The sequence below is a fragment of the Physella acuta genome, unplaced genomic scaffold (assembly GCF_028476545.2).
Source record: "Physella acuta isolate Inbredline_101_S28 unplaced genomic scaffold, ASM2847654v3 ptg000223l, whole genome shotgun sequence".
NCBI classification, from domain to species: Eukaryota; Metazoa; Mollusca; class Gastropoda; family Physidae; genus Physella; species Physella acuta.
Window position 1 is genome coordinate 45,172 of NW_026731742.1, and position 20,518 is coordinate 65,689.

The window sequence follows — 20,518 nt, forward strand, 5'->3', positions numbered from 1 at the left end:
TTATAGGCTTTTGAAATATTCAAAGTAGAAAAAGTACCACTTCCGGTTATCGGAAATCGCTCAAAAGTTGATACGTATCTACGATTTTGATAAAATACTTATATATGAAATTTCATCAACCTAGCTGTAACGGTACTCAAGTTATCGTGTTTATATATATATATATATATATATATATATATATATATATATATATATATATATATATATATATATATATATATTTGGGTTGATAATTTACTATGAATACAACAATTCAATATAAAATCTGTTTTCATTATCGTCATTAATTAACTTTCATATGATAATCAAATTAATGAATAGGCATATATTTCTGTAAATATTATTTCTTTATTCCACATCCTAAATGCTTTTTTGTTGTTTTATTTGTCTTTATTAAAACGCCACAGTTCTTACTGTTTAAGAATTATGTTTCATTATTATTATTTTAAAAAGTTTTATTAAGAATTAATCTGGCAACTTTCTATTCTGCTTAATTTTCCTGTTAAATAAATGTTTGGTTTCGTCCAGGCTAAGGGGAAAATGCTTTCAGATCTATTTTTTGTGAGTTTATATCTTAAACTTTAAGATCTTCTCTACATTTTAAAATAATATGCCTTAATATTAAATAGATCAAGATTCTTGATCTATTTCTTTTTTAGAGTAATTACAGAAGTATTTATAATGAATAATTAGATCTACGAAGTGACTAAAAGTAAAAGCTACTCGGAAATTTTTTTTTCGCCCCAACGTCTCCACCTAGTCGGCAAAAGATAGTTCTGCGCATGCGCAGTGACCTATGGCTAGGGTTATGGTTAGAGATAGGGTTATGGTTAGGGTTAGGGCTAGGCTTCTGCGGTTGTTAACACACGCAGTCATTGTTTCTCTCCATTGCGCATGCGTATCTTATTCCGGCGACCATCGGCCATTTAATTATTATGTCTAATTACTAATTAACCCTAACCCTAGGCCTACTAATTATTAATTATTGTTGTAGGCTTGTAGGCCTAACTAATCTATCGTTTTAGGTATGTAAAATCGCGGCTAGTAAATGTACGAAAAAATTACCTCATTGTCAAGGCTTTAATAGAAGTATATTGTGATATATTTGTGTCAAATATTATAGATAAATGAATAATAAACTTAAATCAATGGCTAAATATATCAATATAGGCTAGAAATTAACTTTAAACAGCAGTGTTTGCGAGCAAGATTACTATATAAACAGGATCCATTTGTAAAATAAGAGTGGCTTTCCCTGAATCTCGCGCTATAAGTTTAAAAAAAAAAAAACTTTAACAAGATGGCTGCTATAGTAAATGGGCATGGTTGCATCTGTTGGAAACATCGCTAGTCTTCATCTATTACTGAAAAGTTTTAATTAAATTGTTTAAAAACAGGTACATAAATGAAACAAGCGAAACATTTTTTTATTTTTCAAAACATAAATCCTCCTCAAAATGTGAAATAATTATTCAAATTTAAGGAGTCACCTGTTTTTCACATTACTAGTCGCGGGCGATTTTACGTACTTAAAACAATAGATTACCTAATTATTTTAGATTTGGGAAATCAATCTGTCGTTTTAGGTGCGTAAAATACTAAAATCGGACAAGACTAGTAATGTGAAAACAAATTATTTCACATTTTTAGGAGAATTTATGTTTTTAAAAAGTTACTAAAATGTTTCAAAGTTTTATTTTCATGGTGTAAGTAATAAGAATGAGAATGCTAGTTATTAAATATTTAGTAGTCCGGCTCGTTGCTGAGATGTCTGAAATGACCTCTGACCCTGAAACATCACATGTCGTTTTTTGCAGTATTTACATTTATTTTAGGGGTCCCATCCATGACAAAGGAAAAAACTGTTAATCTTTCAAATTCTCATAATTTTAATGCGAGATAATAGATAATATGCCTTATACTGCCACAAAAAATAGCGAGATTTGTGGTTGTAAATAATGAGAGGATTTCTAGTGTAGCACTCTCCGTAAAAACTGAACCGCCGCCAAAAACTACCGTCTAACAGGGAAAACAGCCTTTCTAACTCTAGATTAATATATAATAGAGATATTTACCATGTATATTTACAGTATAATTGATTCTGGTTTCCAAAATATGACTCCAAAATGAGATACCCACGCGGACATTTCTATCAGCTATTTTTAGTATCATTGCGTCATTGTTACGCTAGTTGCCTGTCAGAAACAACTAGGTTTTGTTTTTTGCGGAATGAACTGTAAAGTCTAGTATTATAGACATTATTATTGTATTAGTAATTTTATTAGTATATTGATTTTTTTCTTCACTGTGGGCAGACAGTAGCTGCATTGAATTTAATTCGTAACCGGTGGTTAACCTCGTCAATGCTGCATGGCCTATTCGTCTATATAATTTATATGAAATGTTGTATAGTATTTCTAACGATGCTCGTTCGGTGGCCTTTTTTAGAGCAAGGCCTAGTTACGGGCGTAGAGCTAGGCCTAATTACGGACGATTTTTAGACTATATTGACCGGCCGTTAGCCTTTGTCATTGCTGCGGATTTTAAACAATGCTCGTTCAACGGCTTTTTTTTTTTTGGTGCTATAATCTGTTTACTGGCATTTTAAGTGGTTTTTTTTGTTTTTTTTAGCTAGGCCTAGATCTAGTTAAACAATTTTTTTTTTACATGAGCATCATTTTCGTCTGTTAAAATTACAATTGGTATAAGTACAGGATGGAGAGCTTGTATCATTTTATTCTTCGATTCCGTGGCGAGAATTTATATTTTCAAAAATTGAGAACTTCTACAAGTATGCTTGAAAAAGTCTGGATGTATCTTGGAAAGCAAGATGGGGCATAAACAAAAACTATACTTTTAGGTAATCAGCAGTATTTGATAGCAAGATTTGCTATATAAACAACAAGTGTTTCTTCCAGAATTTTTTCTCCTACAACATTTTCAGGGGGGTCAACATTTTCAGGAGGGCAGACACTAGTAAAAGTGTATGTTTACTATATAAAATCCATCTCGTTCGGGGGGGGGGGGGTAGGGGGGGGGGGGGGGGTAAACGTCAGCCATCTTAAAATTAGAGTTGTTTCCCCTGAACTCTAACAAAAAAAACACGATGGGGCCCTACCACAAGCACTGCATGAGCTTGCCCTAATACTTGGTTAACTTGGCCATCTATTTATTAGAAATGTAAGCCTAGTTGTAGGTTAAGTTAAACTAAGATATTATTTATCAGGCCTATTAGATCTTAATAAACATAAATGTATACCAATCAAGACCATAGATAATAATATAAGTAATTGAAATTAACCAAATTAACAACAATACTTGCTGATAAACATCATAATTATTCTCCTGATGTTTGTTTACTCTTGCAAAAAAATCTGATCACTATATCCCTGCTAGCAGTAGCCATTAACAGTTTATACTGTGTTCAGTGAAATAATGGCATTTTTTTCATGACTTGAATAGGAAGAAGAAGATCTTCCTTATGAGGAAGATATTTTACGCAATCCTTACAATGTTAAGTGTTGGCTGCGCTACATAGACCATAAAAAAAGTGCTAAAAAGGAAGTTCTCAACACAGTCTATGAAAGGGCACTGAAACAGCTGCCAGGGAGGTGGGTATTTGCCTTCATTAGATCAATCATTTTCTCTATATTTTATCTGCACTTCACTTAGTATTCATAATTTGCCTCATTCTATTCTTTCTAATCACAAATGTTTTTAATTAAATATATAATAAAGTAATTTAGATTGTAGTATTCTAATGTTAAGGCAATGTGGCTTCTATTACGACATTTTGCAAAAGTCTAATCAATAGCAGCCAACATGTAATTGATTCTAAGTTGTTTTTATTTTTATCAGTTACAAACTCTGGTACAATTACCTGAAACTGTTGCGCACACAGGCGCGTGGTAAAGTTGTAACAGACCCAAAATATGAAGAAGTTAACAGTGCCTTTGAAAGGTCATTGGTTTTCATGCATAAGGTAAAATAAAATTTCTTAGAAACTTTGTATGTTGCTTTCCCGTTTTTTATCGGATGACCAGTTTTCAGTGTTTTCTTCAGTATGTTAGTCTTGTCGTGGATGTTGACTTGAATAGGTTAAGTCGTGACTTAGATTTGTTCAGTCACATGTCCCAAACTTTTGGAGTGGCAACCCCTTTTTTAAAATGTCTTTAAGTGTATATTGGATGTTGAATGTCTTCTTGTGTAACTCGGATGTTGAATGTCTTCTTGTGTAACTTGGATGTTGAATGTCTTCTTGTGTAACTTGGATGTTGAATGTCTTCTTGTGTAACTCGGATGTTGAATGTCTTCTAGTGTAACTTGGATGTTGAATGTCTTCTTGTGTAACTTGGATGTTGAATGTCTTCTTTTGTAACTTGGATATTGAATGTCTTCTTGTGTAACTTGGATGTTGAATGTCTTCTTGTATAACTTGGATGTTGAATGTCTTCTAGTGTAACTTGGATGTTGAATGTCTTCTTGTGTAACTTGGATGTTGAATGTCTTCTTGTGTAACTCGGATGTTGAATGTCTTCTTGTGTAACTTGGATGTTGACTGTCTTCTTGTGTAACTCGGATGTTGAATGTCTTCTTGTGTAACTTGGATTTTGAGTGTCTTCTTGTGTAACTTGGATGTTGAATGTCTTCTTGTGTAACTTGGATGTTGAATGTCTTCTTGTGTTACTTGGAAGTTGAGTGTCTTCTTGTGTAACTTGGATGTTGAATGTCTTCTTGTGTAACTCGGATGTTGAATGTCTTCTTGTGTAACTAGGATGTTGAATGTCTTCTTGTGTAACTTGGATGTTGAGTGTCTTCTTGTGTAACTTGGATGTTGAGTGTCTTCTTGTGTAACTTTGATGTTGAATGTCTTCTTGTGTAACTTGGATGTTGAATGTCTTCTTGTGTAACTTGGATGTTGAATGTCTTCTTGTGTAACTTGGATGTTGAATGTCTTCTTGTGTAACTTGGATGTTGAGTGTCTTCTTGTGTAACTTGGATGTTGAATGTCTTCTTGTGTAACTTGGATGTTGAATGTCTTGTTGAATGTCTTCTTGTGTAACTAGGATGTTGAATGTCTTCTTGTGTAACTCGGATGTTGAATGTCTTCTTGTGTAACTTGGATGTTGAATGGCTTCTTGTGTAACTCGGATGTTGAATGTCTTCTTGTGTAACTAGGATGTTGAATGTCTTCTTGTGTAACTCGGATGTTGAATGTCTTCTTGTGTAACTTGGATGTTGAATGTCTTCTTGTGTAACTCGGATGTTGAATGTCTTCTTGTGTAACTGGGATGTTGACTTGAATGTTTCAGATGCCAAGGATTTGGTTGGATTACCTACATTTTTTGATTGGTCAAGGCCGAGTTACCAGAACCCGAAGGTGTTTTGACAGAGCATTGCGGGCACTTCCCATCACTCAACACAATCGCGTATGGCCACTTTATTTAAAGTTTGTTCGCTCACATGACCTACCAGAAACAGCGGTTAGAGTCTACAGGAGATATTTAAAGGTAAAACTCTTTCTTTTACCCAAATCCTACTAGCATCTCACTAATAGGACGCTTGTAAAAAGAATTGCTAAAATGTATTATGTTATTTTTAAACAAACTGTTTCATTGTTTTTTTTAAAAAAGTGGACTATTGTATTTGTGAGTCGTGTGGACATTTTTAATTTAGAGAAATGTTCTAGCGCCAGTTACATAGTAATGATTTTCTTGGTGATATATTTTTACTTTCTCTTCAGCTCTTCTTCTATCAGTGTGCAATCTTTTTAATTGGACAATTGCGCTAGGTCTGGCGGTGTCAGATTAAGTTTAAGATTAAATGTAGGTCAAGATCCAGAATTTTGGTTGATTTCTGAATTTTTCAGAACACAAATTTAAAGTCAGAATTTTCGGCTGATATTTTCAGTGAAAATTTATCCAAAATACAGAAAATAGTAATCTATTGCCACTCTTTAAAATCAAATGTACAACTCTGAAGCCTGTTTTGTTTTTTTACCTCCCATGCGTGATTTAGTCTAGCTTTAGCCTAATTTATCTAACATTCATCAAGAGAATATAAAGACACCGCCGCCAACATCACCTTACATTTATTAAAGAATAAAGATTTTTTTTCCGGCAATTTCTCAGTTTAAAAAAAATAAAAGCTAAATTTTAAAAATACCAACAACTTTGTTTTTATGCTTAGAATTGTGTATATTATCAAAAGTGTCCATTCGGGCATTTGTCCCATTCGGGCATTTGTCGCATTCGGGCAAGGGTCCATTCGGGCATTTGTCGCATTCGGGCAAGTGTCCATTCGGGTAAGTGTCCATTAAAAAAATCTGCCTTTGGCAAACAGCATTCAGGTGTCTTTCGGGAATTAATTGTAGACCCGGTAGATCATGTAAAGGTGGGTATGTTCATGACACATTCCTAGTCTGATGTAAAGGTGGGTATGTTCATGACACATTCCTAGGCTGATGTAAGGGTGGGTATGTTCATGACACATTCCTAGGCTGATGTAAAGGTGGGTATGTTCATGACACATTCCTAGGCTGATGTAAGGGTGGGTATGTTCATGACACATTCCTAGGCTGAGTCCAATTATGAAGGAATTACATACTCCAGAAATTCATGATAGAATTAGTAATTGGAGTAAAATTTTGATTTATATTATATATCAATGAGTGCAGATATTTCTAAACATAAATGTTTGAATTGAAATGAACCTTGTGGTTGAAGTCAAATCTTAATAACACATTTCAGCTGCAAAAAGAAGGCTCAGAAGAATACATTGGATTCTTGATGTCTATTGGGTGGCTGGATGAAGCAGCACAACGGTTGGCTGACATTATTAACGATGAAGGATTTGTGTCTGTTGAGGGGAAATCCAAACACCAGGTAAAATAAAGATCAGCAAACTCAAGGGTCAAGGTCTCCACTAAAGTAAAATCATGTAACTCTAGGCTCAGTCAATGGAAATATCACTTTACTACACTATTTCCAATTTCTGAAAAAAAGATTTCTTCTACAGGACCGATTTCTTCACGTAGGTCTAGACTTGATGACAATGTATTGTGACATACTTTTTTGGCTAAATTATATGTTTTTTTAAGTCTTTAAAAATTGATTGTTTCTTTTATACAACACTAATTTTCCGGTCTATTATATGCACATTGTTTATGTTAATTTTGTGTGCAATATTTTTTTTCTATGTGATTTTATTTAAAAACTGTGGTATATGAGAGAGTTTAGGGGAGATCACTCCCGCTTTATTTGTTGTAGCTATGGAATCAGCTTTGTGAACTGATTGCCAAGAACCCAGACAAAGTGACATCTTTGAAGGTGGAGCCCATCATTCGTCAAGGCCTCAAAAGGTATACAGATCAAATTGGTGTATTGTGGAACTCCTTGGCTGACTACTACATTAGGGGAGGACATTTTGAAAGAGTAAGTCATAGTTTCTTACAACCACCCCACATAAGGGTAATCCCAACATCATCCCTCCCCACATTACATCACCCCACATTGGGGGAGTCCCAACATCATCCCTCCCCACATTAGGGTAGGGTGTCGCCTAAGATTTTAAACTTCATTATTGTTCACGATCACTTAAACAATTAAAAACTACATTTACTTACCTTTAATTAGGTATGTCAAACGTATGTAAGCCCTCGAATTATGCGTAATTTTATAGTTGTCGATATAACACAATATATCTCATTTATTCATTGAAAACTATCACTGAGATGATTTTTCAACGGCAGTCGAGTAATGGACCCCCTGGTCATTCAACCCGGGGGCTGCTTTACAAATATCTGTATGATGTGCAAAATGTTCAAAAAATAAATGAATTCAAACAAGGTGGTCCTTTTTTCTGTTAAAACACTAAAATTGTTTATCATTTCTGAGCATGGTCAAAAAAGGCCGAGCTCGACAAAACACACTATAGCAATCACTAAAATAGCTTTAGGCCCGGTCAAAGAAAATTTCTGTTTTCTTCGTTAACATCGCACCACCAAGCTTTTCTAAATTGATGTTAGAGCCTCCCACCACTCCACTCCCACCACTCTCTCCTCCCACCACTCCCCTCCCACCACTCTCTCCTCCCACCACTCCCCTCCCACCACTCCCCTCCCACCACTCCCCTCCCACCACTCCCCTCCCACCACTCCCCTCCCACCACTCCCCTCCCACCACTCTCTCCTCCCACCACTCCCCTCCCACCACTCCCCTCCCACCACTCCCCTCCCACCACTCTCTCCTCCCACCACTCCCCTCCCACCACTCCCCTCCCACCACTCTCCCCTCCCACCACTCTCCCCTCCCACCACCACTATCTCCCACCACTCCCCTCCCACCACTCCCCTCCCACCACTCCCCTCCCACCACTCCCCTCCCACCACTCCCCTCCCACCACTCTCCTCCCACCACTCCCCTCCCACCACTCTCCTCCCACCACTCCCCTCCCACCACTCTCCTCCCACCACTCTCCTCCCACCACTCCCCTCCCACCACTCTCCTCCCACCACTCCCCTCCCACCACTCTCCTCCCACCACTCCCCTCCCACCACTCTCCTCCCACCACTATCTCCCACCACTCCCCTCCCACCACTCTCCCCTCCCACCACCACTATCTCCCACCACTCCCCTCCCACCACTCCCCTCCCACCACTCTCCTCCCACCACTCCCCTCCCACCACTCTCCCCTCCCACCACTCTCTCCTCCCACCACTCCCCTCCCACCACTCTCTCCTCCCACCACTCCCCTCCCACCACTATCTCCCACCACTCCCCTCCCACCACTCTCCCCTCCCACCACCACTATCTCCCACCACTCCCCTCCCACCACTCCCCTCCCACCACTCCCCTCCCACCACTCCCCTCCCACCACTCTCCCCTCCCACCACTCCCTTCCCACCACTCCCCTCCCACCACTCCCCTCCCACCACTCCCCTCCCACCACTCCCCTCCCACCACTCCCCTCCCACCACTCTCCCCTCCCACCACTCTATTCCCACCACACTCCCCTCCCACCACTGTCCCCTCCCACCACTCTCCCCTCCCACCACTCTCCCCTCCCACCACTCTCCCCTCCCACCACTCCCTTCCCACCACTCCCCTCCCACCACTCCCCTCCCACCACTCTCTCCTCCCACCACTCCCCTCCCACCACTCTCTCCTCCCACCACTCCCCTCCCACCACTCTCTCCTCCCACCACTCCCCTCCCACCACTATCTCCCACCACTCCCCTCCCACCACTCCCCTCCCACCACTCCCCTCCCACCACTCCCCTCCCACCACTCTCATCTCCCACCACTCCCTTCCCACCACTCTCCTCCCACCACTCCCCTCCCACCACTCCCCTCCCACCACTCTCCTCCCACCACTCCCCTCCCACCACTACCCTCCCACCACTCCCCTCCCACCACTCTCCTCCCACCACTCCCCTCCCACCACTCCCCTCCCACCACTCCCCTCCCACCACTCTCCCCTCCCACCACTCTCCTCCCACCACTCCCCTCCCACCACTCTCCCCTCCCACCACTCCCCTCCCACCACTCTCCCCTCCCACCACTCTCCCCTCCCACCACTTTCCCCTCCCACCACTCCCCTCCCACCACTCCCCTCCCACCACTCTCCCCTCCCACCACTCTCCCCTCCCACCACTCTCCCCTCCCACCACTCCCCTCCCACCACTCTCCCCTCCCACCACTCTCCCCTCCCACCACTCCCCTCCCACCACTCCCCTCCCACCACTCTCCCCTCCCACCACTCTCCTCCCACCACTCCCCTCCCACCACTCTCCCCTCCCACCACTCTCCCCTCCCACCACTTTCCCCTCCCACCACTCCCCTCCCACCACTCCCCTCCCACCACTCTCCCCTCCCACCACTCTCCCCCTCCCACCACTCTCACCTCCCACCACTCCCCCCCTCCCACCACTCTCCCCTCCCACCACTCCCCTCCCACCACTCTCCCCTCCCACCACTCCCCTCCCACCACTCTCCCCTCCCACCACTCTCCCCTCCCACCACTCTCCCCTCCCACCACTCCCCCCCCTCCCACCACTCCCCTCCCACCACTCTCCCCTCCCACCACTCCCCCCCTCCCACCACTCTCCCCTCCCACCACTCCCCTCCCACCACTCCCCTCCCACCACTCTCCCCTCCCACCACTCTCCCCTCCCACCACTCTCCCCTCCCACCACTCCCCCCCTCCCACCACTCCCCTCCCACCACTCCCCTCCCACCACTCTCTCCTCCCACCACTCCCCTTCCACCACTCCCCTCCCACCACTCCCCTCCCACCACTCTCCCCTCCCACCACTCCCCTCCCACCACTCTCCCCTCCCACCACTCCCCTCCCACCACTCCCCTTCCACCACTCCCCTCCCACCACTCTCCCCTTCCACCACTCCCCTCCCACCACTCTCCCCTCCCACAACTCTCCCCTCCCACCACTCTCCCCTCCCACAACTCTCCCCTCCCACAACTCTCCCCTCCCACCACTCTCCCCTCCCACCACTCCCCCCTCCCACCACTCCCCTTCCACCACTCCCCTCCCACCACTCTCCCCTTCCACCACTCCCCTCCCACCACTCTCCCCTCCCACCACTCCCCTCCCACCACTCCCCTTCCACCACTCCCCTCCCACCACTCTCCCCTTCCACCACTCCCCTCCCACCACTCTCCCCTCCCACAACTCTCCCCTCCCACCACTCCCCTCCCACCACTCTCCCCTCCCACCACTCCCATCCCACCACTCCCCTCCCACCACTCTCCCCTCCCACCACTCTCCCCTCCCACCACTCTCCCCTCCCACCACTCTCCCCTCCCACCACTCCCCTCCCACCACTCCCCTCCCACCACTCCCCTCCCACCACTCTCCCCTCCCACCACTCTCCCCTCCCACCACTCTCCTCCCACCACTCTCCCCTCCCACCACTCCCCTCCCACCACTCTCCTCCCACCACTCTCCCCTCCCACCACTCCCCTCCCACCACTCCCCTCCCACCACTCCCCTCCCACCACTCTCTCCTCCCACCACTCTCTCCTCCCACCACTCCCCTCCCACCACTCTCCTCCCACCACTCTCCTCCCACCACTCTCCTCCCACCACTCCCCTCCCACCACTCCCCTCCCACCACTCCCCTCCCACCACTCCCCTCCCACCACTCCCCTCCCACCACTCCCCTCCCACCACTCTCTCCTCCCACCACTCTCCCCTCCCACCACTCTCTCCTCCCACCACTCCCCTTCCACCACTCCCCTCCCACCACTCTCCCCTCCCACCACTCCCCTCCCACCACTCTCCCCTCCCACAACTCTCCCCTCCCACCACTCTCCCCTCCCACCACTCTCCCCTCCCACCACTCCCACCACTCCCATCCCACCACTCCCCTCCCACCACTCTCCCCTCCCACCACTCTCCCCTCCCACCACTCCCCTCCCACCACTCTCTCCTCCCACCACTCCCCTCCCACCACTCCCCTCCCACCACTCCCCTCCCACCACTCTCTCCTCCCACCACTCCCCTCCCACCACTCCCCTCCCACCACTCCCCTCCCACCACTCTCCCCTCCCACCACTCCCCTCCCACCACTCCCCTCCCACCACTCTCCCCTCCCACAACTCTCCCCTCCCACCACTCTCCCCTCCCACCACTCTCCCCTCCCACCACTCCCCTCCCACCACTCTCTCCTCCCACCACTCCCCTCCCACCACTCCCCTCCCACCACTCCCCTCCCACCACTCCCCTCCCACCACTCTCCCCTCCCACCACTCCCCTCCCACCACTCCCCTCCCACTACTGTCCGTGACATGTATGAAATTTGTTCTGTCCTTAAGGCTCGTGACATCTATGAAGAAGCCATCCAAACAGTGATGACTGTGAGAGACTTTACCCAAGTGTTTGATGCCTGTGCCCAGTTTGAGAAAAGTATGATAGCAGCAAAGATGGAGACAATGGAGGAAGAAGGAGCCAATGAAGAAGGTTTAAATACATCTCTAGTCTCTACTAGTTTTTTAAAAAAATGTTCAAACTTGGCTGACCAGATAACAGCTATTGTTTGAAACAATTTTTGGTTTTATGTTCAATTCTAACTTTGGCTTTGATTCTAGATGATTTTGAATTAGAAATTCGTCTTGCAAGGCTTGAAAGTTTGGTTGATCGTAGACCCCTACTACTCAACAGGTAAATAGAAAAAAAAAATTTTGTCCACTTCTGATACACAGCTGTTCAGTTTAAATTCTGGTCTACACTAGTAAATGCTGTATTCTTCAATGTGTACAAGAAGTGTCACTTGACTCTGTCACTTGACCTTGACACTTGACACTGTCACTTGACACTGACACTTGACACTGTCACTTAAATTCAATTGTGTGACACTGTCTTTGTAGCTGTGGATTCTTGTTGTACAATGTCTTACATTATAACATTTATTTACAATATTCAGTGTACTACTTCTTGTTGTACAATGTCTTACATTATAACATTTATTCAGTCTACTACTTCTTGTTGTACAATGTCTTACATTATAACATTTATTTACAATATTCAGTGTACTACTTCTTGTTGTACAATGTCTTACATTATAACATTTATTCAGTGTACTGCATCTTGTTGTACAATGTCTTACTTTATAACATTTATTTACAATATTCAGTGTACTACTTCTTGTTGTACAATGTCTTACATTATAACATATATTTACAATATTCAGTGTACTACATCTTGTTGTACAATGTCTTACATTTTAACATTTATTTACAATATTCAGTGTACTACTTCTTGTTGTACAATGTCTTACATTATAACATTTATTCAGTGTACTACTTCTTGTTGTACAATGTCTTACATTATAACATTTATTTACAATATTCAGTGTACTACTTCTTGTTGTACAATGTCTTACATTATGACATTTATTCAGTGTACTACTTCTTGTTGTACAATGTCTTACATTATAACATTTATTTACAATATTCAGTGTACTACTTCGTCAAAATCCCCACAATGTTCATGAATGGCATAAGAGAGTTACATTATTTGAAGGGAATCCAAGAGAGGTAAGCCAGTTTACTCACCATTTAATCCAAGAGAGGTAAGCCAGTTTACTCACCATTTAATCCAAGAGAGGTAAGCCAGTTTACTCACCATTTAATCCAAGAGAGGTAAGCCAGTTTACTCACCATTTAAACCAAGAGAGGTAAGCCAGTTTACTCACCATTTAATCCAAGAGAGGTAAGCCAGTTTACTCACCATTTAATCCAAGAGAGCTAAGCCAGTTTACTCACCATTTAATCCAAGAGAGGTAAGCCAGTTTACTCACCATTTTTACTCTATCATGGCTTTGTTTCTAGAACTCTGTTTATCTTCTAAGTCAACAGCTACACTAAACTATAACTGTATTTAACACATACACTACAGCTACACTAAACTATAACTGTATTATTCAACAGCTACACTAAAGTATAACTGTATTTAACACATACACTAAACTATAACTGTATTTAACACATACACTAAACTATAACTGTATTTAACACATACACTAAACTATAACTGTATTTAACACATACACTAAACTATAACTGTATTTAACAGCTACACTAAACTATAACTGTATTTAACACATACACTAAACTATAACTGTATTTAACAGCTACACTAAACTATAACTGTATTTAACACATACACTAAACTATAACTGTATTTAACACATACACTAAACTATAACTGTATTTAACAGCTACACTAAACTATAACTGTATTTAACACATACACTAAACTATAACTGTATTTAACAGCTACACTAAACTATAACTGTATTTAACACATACACTAAACTATAACTGTATTTAACACATACACTAAACTATAACTGTATTTAACAGCTACACTAAACTATAACTGTATTTAACACATACACTAAACTATAACTGTATTTAACACATACACTAAACTATAACTGTATTTAACACATACACTACAGCTATAACTATGTATTTCTTCATATAATCATCACATACACTACAACTATAACTATGTATTTCCTCAAATAATCAACACATACACTAAAACTATAACTATGTATTTCTACAGATAATTAACACATACACTAAAACTATAACTATGTATTTCTGCAGATAATCAACACATACACTAAAGCAATAACTATGTATTTCTGCAGATAATCAACACATACACTAAAGCTATAACTATGTATTTCTTCAGATAATCAACACATACACTAAAACTATAACTATGTATTTCTGCAGATAATCAATACATACACTAAAGCTATAACTATGTATTTCTTCAGATAATCAACACATACACTAAAGCTATAACTATGTATTTCTTCAGATAATCAACACATACACTAAAACTATAACTGTATTTCTGCAGATAATCAACACATACACTAAAACTATAACTATGTATTTTTGCAGATAATTAACACATACACTAAAACTATAACTATTTATTTCTGCAGATAATTAACACATACACTACACCTATAACTATGTATTTCTGCAGATAATCAACACATACACTAAAACTATAACTATGTATTTCTGCAGATAATTAACACATACACTGAAGCTGTTCACACAGTGGATCCAAAAATAGCATCTGGGAGACCACATTCTCTTTGGGTGGAATTTGCAAAGTTTTACGAAAAAAATGACCAAATTCAAGATGTAAGTTAGAAATATCTGTCTTTATTGTGCTTTATGTATTGTGTTGTGCTTAATGTTTGTGGTCAGTTTTGTGTTGTGCTTTATGTCTGTGTTGTGCTTTATATCTGTGTTGTGCTTTATGTCTGTGTTGTGCTTTATGTTTGTGTTGTGCTTTATGTCTGTGGTGTGCTTTATATCTGTGTTGTGCTTTATGTCTGTGTTGTGCTTTATATCTGTGTTGTGCTTTATGTCTGTGTCGTGCTTTATATCTGTGTTGCTTTATATCTGTGTTGTGCTTTATGTCTGTGTTGTGCTTTATGTCTGTGTTGTGCTTTATGTCTGTGTTGTGCTTTATATCTGTGTTGTGCTTTATGTCTGTGTTGTGCTTTATGTCTGTGTTGTGCTTTATGTTTGTGTTGTGCTTTATATCTGTGTTGTTTTATGTCTGTGTTGTGCTTTATGTCTGTGTTGTGCTTTATGTCTGTGTTGTGCTTTATGTCTGTGTTGTGCTTTATATCTGTGTTGTGCTTTATGTCTGTGTTGTGCTTTATGTCTGTGTTGTGCTTTATGTCTGTGTTGTGCTTTATGTCTGTGTTGTGCTTTATGTCTGTGTTGTGCTTTATGCCTGTGTTGTGCTTTATGTCTGTTGTGCTTTATGCCTATGTTGTGCTTTATGCCTATGTTGTGCTTTATGTCTGTGTTGTGCTTTATGTCTGTTGTGCTTTATGTCTGTTGTGCTTTATGTCTGTGTTGTGCTTTATGCCTATGTTGTGCTTTATGTCTGTGGTGTGCTTTATGTCTGTGTTGTGCTTTATGTCTGTGGTGTGCTTTATGTCTGTGGTGTGCTTTATGTCTGTGGTGTGCTTTATGTCTGTGGTGTGCTTTATGTCTGTGGTGTGCTTTATGTCTGTGGTGTGCTTTATGTCTGTGTTGTGCTTTATATCTGTGTTGTGCTTTATGTCTGTGTTGTGCTTTATGTATTCATGGCTACTGTAAGCTGATGTTTTGATCATGTGACCAGGCCCGTATTGTGTTTGAAAAAGCCACCCAAGTGCCCTACAAACATGTGGACGACCTGGCCTGTGTCTGGTGTGAGTGGGCCGAGATGGAGCTCAGACATGAGTAGGTCTCTTTACAATCATTGCTAGCTAATTGTAGATGCCTGGATTTAAGTTCAGACATGAGTAGGTCTCTTTACAATCATTGCTAGCTAATTGTAGATGCATGGATTTAAACTAGACAATGTTTTTTTTTTTGACCAGTTTACAATTTAATTTTTTCTTAAATTTGTGTCTAACTCTTTCAGTAAATTTGTGTCTGACTCTTTCAGTAAATTTGTGTCTAACTCTTTCAGTAAATTTGTGTCTGACTCTTTCAGTAAATTTGTGTCTGACTCTTTCAGTAAATTTGTGTCTGACTCTTTCAGTAAATTTGTGTCTGACTCTTTCAGTAAATTTGTGTCTGACTCTTTCAGTAAATTTGTGTCTGACTCTTTCAGTAAATTTGTGTCTGACTCTTTCAGTAAATTTGTGTCTGACTCTTTCAGTAAATTTGTGTCTGACTCTTTCAGTAAATTTGTGTCTGACTCTTTCAGTAAATTTGTGTCTGACTCTTTCAGTAAATTTGTGTCTGACTCTTTCAGTAAATTTGTGTCTGACTCTTTCAGTAAATTTGTGTCTGACTCTTTCAGTAAATTTGTGTCTGACTCTTTCAGTAAATTTGTGTCTGACTCTTTCAGTAAATTTGTGTCTGACTCTTTCAGTAAATTTGTGTCTGACTCTTTCAGTAAATTTGTGTCTGACTCTTTCAGTAAATTTGTGTCTGACTCTTTCAGTAAATTTGTGTCTGACTCCTCTTTCAGTAACAGTGAGGAAGCTCTGAAACTCATGCAAAGGGCAACAACTCCAATGAAAAGACAAGTTATGTACCATGATGAGGTGAGTAGTGTCATGTACTGACTGTAAATGTACCATGATGAGGTGAGTAGTGTCATGTACTGACTGTAAATGTACCATGATGAGGTGAGTAGTGTCATGTACTGACTGTAAATGTACCATGATGAGGTGAGTAGTGTGATGTACTGACAGTAAATGTACCATGATGAGGTGAGTAGATGTACTGACAGTAAATGTACCATGATGAAGTGAGTAGTGTCATGTACTGACTGTAAATGTACCATGATGAGGTGAGTAGTGTGATGTACTGACAGTAAATGTACCATGATGAGGTGAGTAGATGTACTGACAGTAAATGTACTGTGATGAGGTGAGTAGTGTCATGTACTGACTGTACATTATCTAGGGAACCCACAATCTGGCTCTACCAGGCAGCCAAGCTGTACTCAGATAAGAACAGCTAGACCAGAATATTTTTCTGCTGGGTCAGTCTAAAAATAACACAAGAAATAGTTGCTTGAGATCAGAATATCTATGTTCAACTGCTGTCTAACACTCGACTATCTTCTAGTCCTAACAATATCTATGTTCAACTGCTGTCTAACACTCAACTATCTTCTAGTCCTAACAATATCTATGTTCAACTGCTGTCTAACACTCGACTATCTTCTAGTCCTAACAATATCTATGTTCAACTGCTGTCTAACACTCGACTATCTTCTAGTCCTAACAATATCTATGTTCAACTGCTGTCTAACACTCGACTATCTTCTAGTCCTAACAATATCTATGTTCAACTGCTGTCTAACACTCGACTAACCAACACTATTTTATCACAAACTCTTTTCCCAACCCCCAAATCCTAATCTACCTAACTGCTTGAGTGGTCAGTTGACCTATTCTAACTAATCTACTTCACTCATCTGCCTGGCCCATGCTACAATTTGTTTCTTCTGTTTGACCCATTTAGAACTAGCCTAACTTGCATTAAGTTGGTAAAAATATTACCAATTGTTAATATATTTGAGCTAATTTTATTTCCTATTGTTGTCTTTTTGATGAGCTCATTGTGCCCTAAATAATTTCCAGACGGAAACGGTACAGTCTCGCGTCCACAAGTCCTTGAAGGTGTGGTCACTCTATGCAGACCTGGAGGAGAGTTTTGGAACTTTCAAAGTACATTTTTTTTTCTTAATGACTTATATTTAGAACTTTTAAAGTACATTTTTTTTTTCTTAATGACTTATATTTGGAACTTTCAAAGTACTTTTTGTTTTCTTAATGACTTATATTTGGAACTTTCAAAGTACATTTTTTTTTCTTAATGACTTATATTTGGAACTTTCAAAGTACATTTTTTTTCTTAATGACTTATATTTGGAACTTTTAAAGTACATTTTTTTTCTTAATGACTTATATTTAGAACTTTTAAAGTACATTTTTTTTCTTAATGACTTATATTTGGAACTTTCAAAGTATTTTTTTTTTCTTAATGACTTATATTTGTAACTTTCAAAGTACATTTTTTTTTCTTAATGACTTATATTTGGAACTTTTAAAGTACATTTTTTTTCTTAATGACTTATATTTGTAACTTTCAAAGTACATTTTTTTCTCTTAATGACTTATATTTGGAACTTTCAAAGTATTTTTTTTTTCTTAATGACTTATATTTGTAACTTTCAAAGTACTTTTTGTTTTCTTAATGACTTATATTTGTAACTTTCAAAGTACTTTTTGTTTTCTTAATGACTTATATTTGTAACTTTCAAAGTACATTTTTTTTCTAGATGACTTATATTTAGAACTTTCAAAGTACATTTTTTTTCTTAATGACTTATATTTGTAACTTTCAAAGTACTTTTTGTTTTCTTAATGACTTATATTTGGAACTTTCAAAGTACTTTTTTTTTTCTTAATGACTTATATTTGCAACTTTCAAAGTACATTTTTTTTCTTGATGACTTATATTTGGAACTTTCAAAGTACATTTTTTTTTCTTGGTGACTTATATTTAGATCTCATGGAAAGCTCTTTATTTTCTCTGTAGTCCTGTAAAGCTGTTTATTTTCTCGGCAGTCCTGTAAAGCTGTTTATTTTCTCTGTAGTCCTCTAAAGCTGTTTATTATCTCTGCAGTCCTGTAAAGCTGTTTATGATAAGATCATTGACCTGAGGATTGCCACACCCCAGATCATTATAAACTACGCCATGTTCTTGGAGGAGAACAACTATTTTGAAGAAGCCTTTAAGGTAAACTAAGTTAACTGCTTACTGTTGCCTTATCATAACATACCATTTGTGAACTGAACAAATATACTTATCTACCCCCTCTGATGCCAATTTATTCATATTGAATTAAAGACAGTGGGCTACTGTTGGTTGAATTAAAGACAGTGGGCTACTGTTGGTTGGTTGAATTAAAGACAGTGGGCTACTGTTGCTTGGTTGAATTAAAGACAGTGGGCTACTGTTGGTTGAATTAAAGACAGTGGGCTACTGTTGGTGGAATTAAAGACAGTGGGCTACTGTTGCTTGGTTGAATTAAAGACAGTGGGCTACTGTTGGTTGAATTAAAGACAGTGGGCTACTGTTGGTTGAATTAAAGACAGTGGGCTACTGTTGGTTGAATTAAAGACAGTGGGCTACTGTTGCTTGGTTGAATTAAAGACAGTGGGCTACTGTTGCTTGGTTGAATTAAAGACAGTGGGCTACTGTTGGTTGAATTAAAGACAGTGGGCTACTGTTGGTTGAATTAAAGACAGTGGGCTACTGTTGCTTGGTTGAATTAAAGACAGTGGGCTACTGTTGGTTGAATTAAAGACAGTGGGCTACTGTTGGTTGAATTAAAGACAGTAGGCTACTGTTGCTTGGTTGAATTAAAGACAGTGGGCTACTGTTGGTTGAATTAAAGACAGTGGGCTACTATTGGTTGAATTAAAGACAGTGGGCTACTGTTGGTTGAATTAAAGACAGTGGGCTACTGTTGCTTGGTTGAATTAAAGACAGTGGGCTACTGTTGGTTGAATTAAAGACAGTGGGCTACTATTGGTTGAATTAAAGACAGTGGGCTACTGTTGGTTGAATTAAAGACAGTGGGCTACTGTTGGTTGAATTAAAGACAGTGGGCTACTGTTGCTTGGTTGAATTAAAGACAGTGGGCTACTGTTGCTTGGTTGAATTAAAGACAGTGGGCTACTGTTGGTTGAATTAAAGACAGTGGGCTACTGTTGGTTGAATTAAAGACAGTGGGCTACTGTTGGTTGAATTAAAGACAGTGGGCTACTGTTGGTTGAATTAAAGACAGTGGGCTACTGTTGGTTGAATTAAAGACAGTGGGCTACTGTTGGTTGAATTAAAGACAGTGGGCTACTGTTGGTTGAATTAAAGACAGTGGGCTACTGTTGGTTGAATTAAAGACAGTGGGCTACTGTTGGTTGAATTAAAGACAGTGGGCTACTGTTGCTTGGTTGAATTAAAGACAGTGGGCTACTGTTGCTTGGTTGAATTAAAGACAGTGGGCTACTGTTGGTTGAATTAAAGACAGTGGGCTACTGTTGGTTGAATTAAAGACAGTGGGCTACTGTTGCTTGGTTGAATTAAAGACAGTGGGCTACTGTTGGTTGAATTAAAGACAGTGGGCTACTGTTGGTTGAATTAAAGACAGTGGGCTACTGTTGCTTGGTTGAATTAAAGACAGTGGGCTACTGTTGGTTGAATTAAAGACAGTGGGCTACTATTGGTTGAATTAAAGACAGTGGGCTACTGTTGGTTGAATTAAAGACAGTGGGCTACTGTTGCTTGGTTGAATTAAAGACAGTGGGCTACTGTTGGTTGAATTAAAGACAGTGGGCTACTATTGGTTGAATTAAAGACAGTGGGCTACTGTTGGTTGAATTAAAGACAGTGGGCTACTGTTGGTTGAATTAAAGACAGTGGGCTACTGTTGC

The 20,518-nt window shown here is 40.5% G+C and overlaps 1 protein-coding gene across 1 annotated transcript in view; it reads left to right on the forward strand.

Annotated features, from left to right (window-relative positions):
- Positions 1-455: 455 nt before the first annotated feature.
- LOC131937852 (pre-mRNA-splicing factor SYF1) overlaps positions 456-20,518 on the forward strand; it is a 32,199-nt gene continuing 12,136 nt past the window's right edge. Inside the window, exons 1-14 of the mRNA XM_059295531.1 lie at positions 456-564; positions 3,466-3,614; positions 3,862-3,985; positions 5,316-5,513; positions 6,753-6,887; positions 7,272-7,436; positions 11,838-11,982; positions 12,111-12,183; positions 12,980-13,058; positions 14,577-14,696; positions 15,697-15,797; positions 16,537-16,612; positions 17,660-17,746; positions 18,708-18,821. Of these exons, the coding sequence (XP_059151514.1) occupies positions 514-564; positions 3,466-3,614; positions 3,862-3,985; positions 5,316-5,513; positions 6,753-6,887; positions 7,272-7,436; positions 11,838-11,982; positions 12,111-12,183; positions 12,980-13,058; positions 14,577-14,696; positions 15,697-15,797; positions 16,537-16,612; positions 17,660-17,746; positions 18,708-18,821 (1,617 nt within the window). The 5' untranslated portion in view covers positions 456-513. The remainder of the gene's footprint in view (positions 565-3,465; positions 3,615-3,861; positions 3,986-5,315; positions 5,514-6,752; positions 6,888-7,271; positions 7,437-11,837; positions 11,983-12,110; positions 12,184-12,979; positions 13,059-14,576; positions 14,697-15,696; positions 15,798-16,536; positions 16,613-17,659; positions 17,747-18,707; positions 18,822-20,518) is intronic.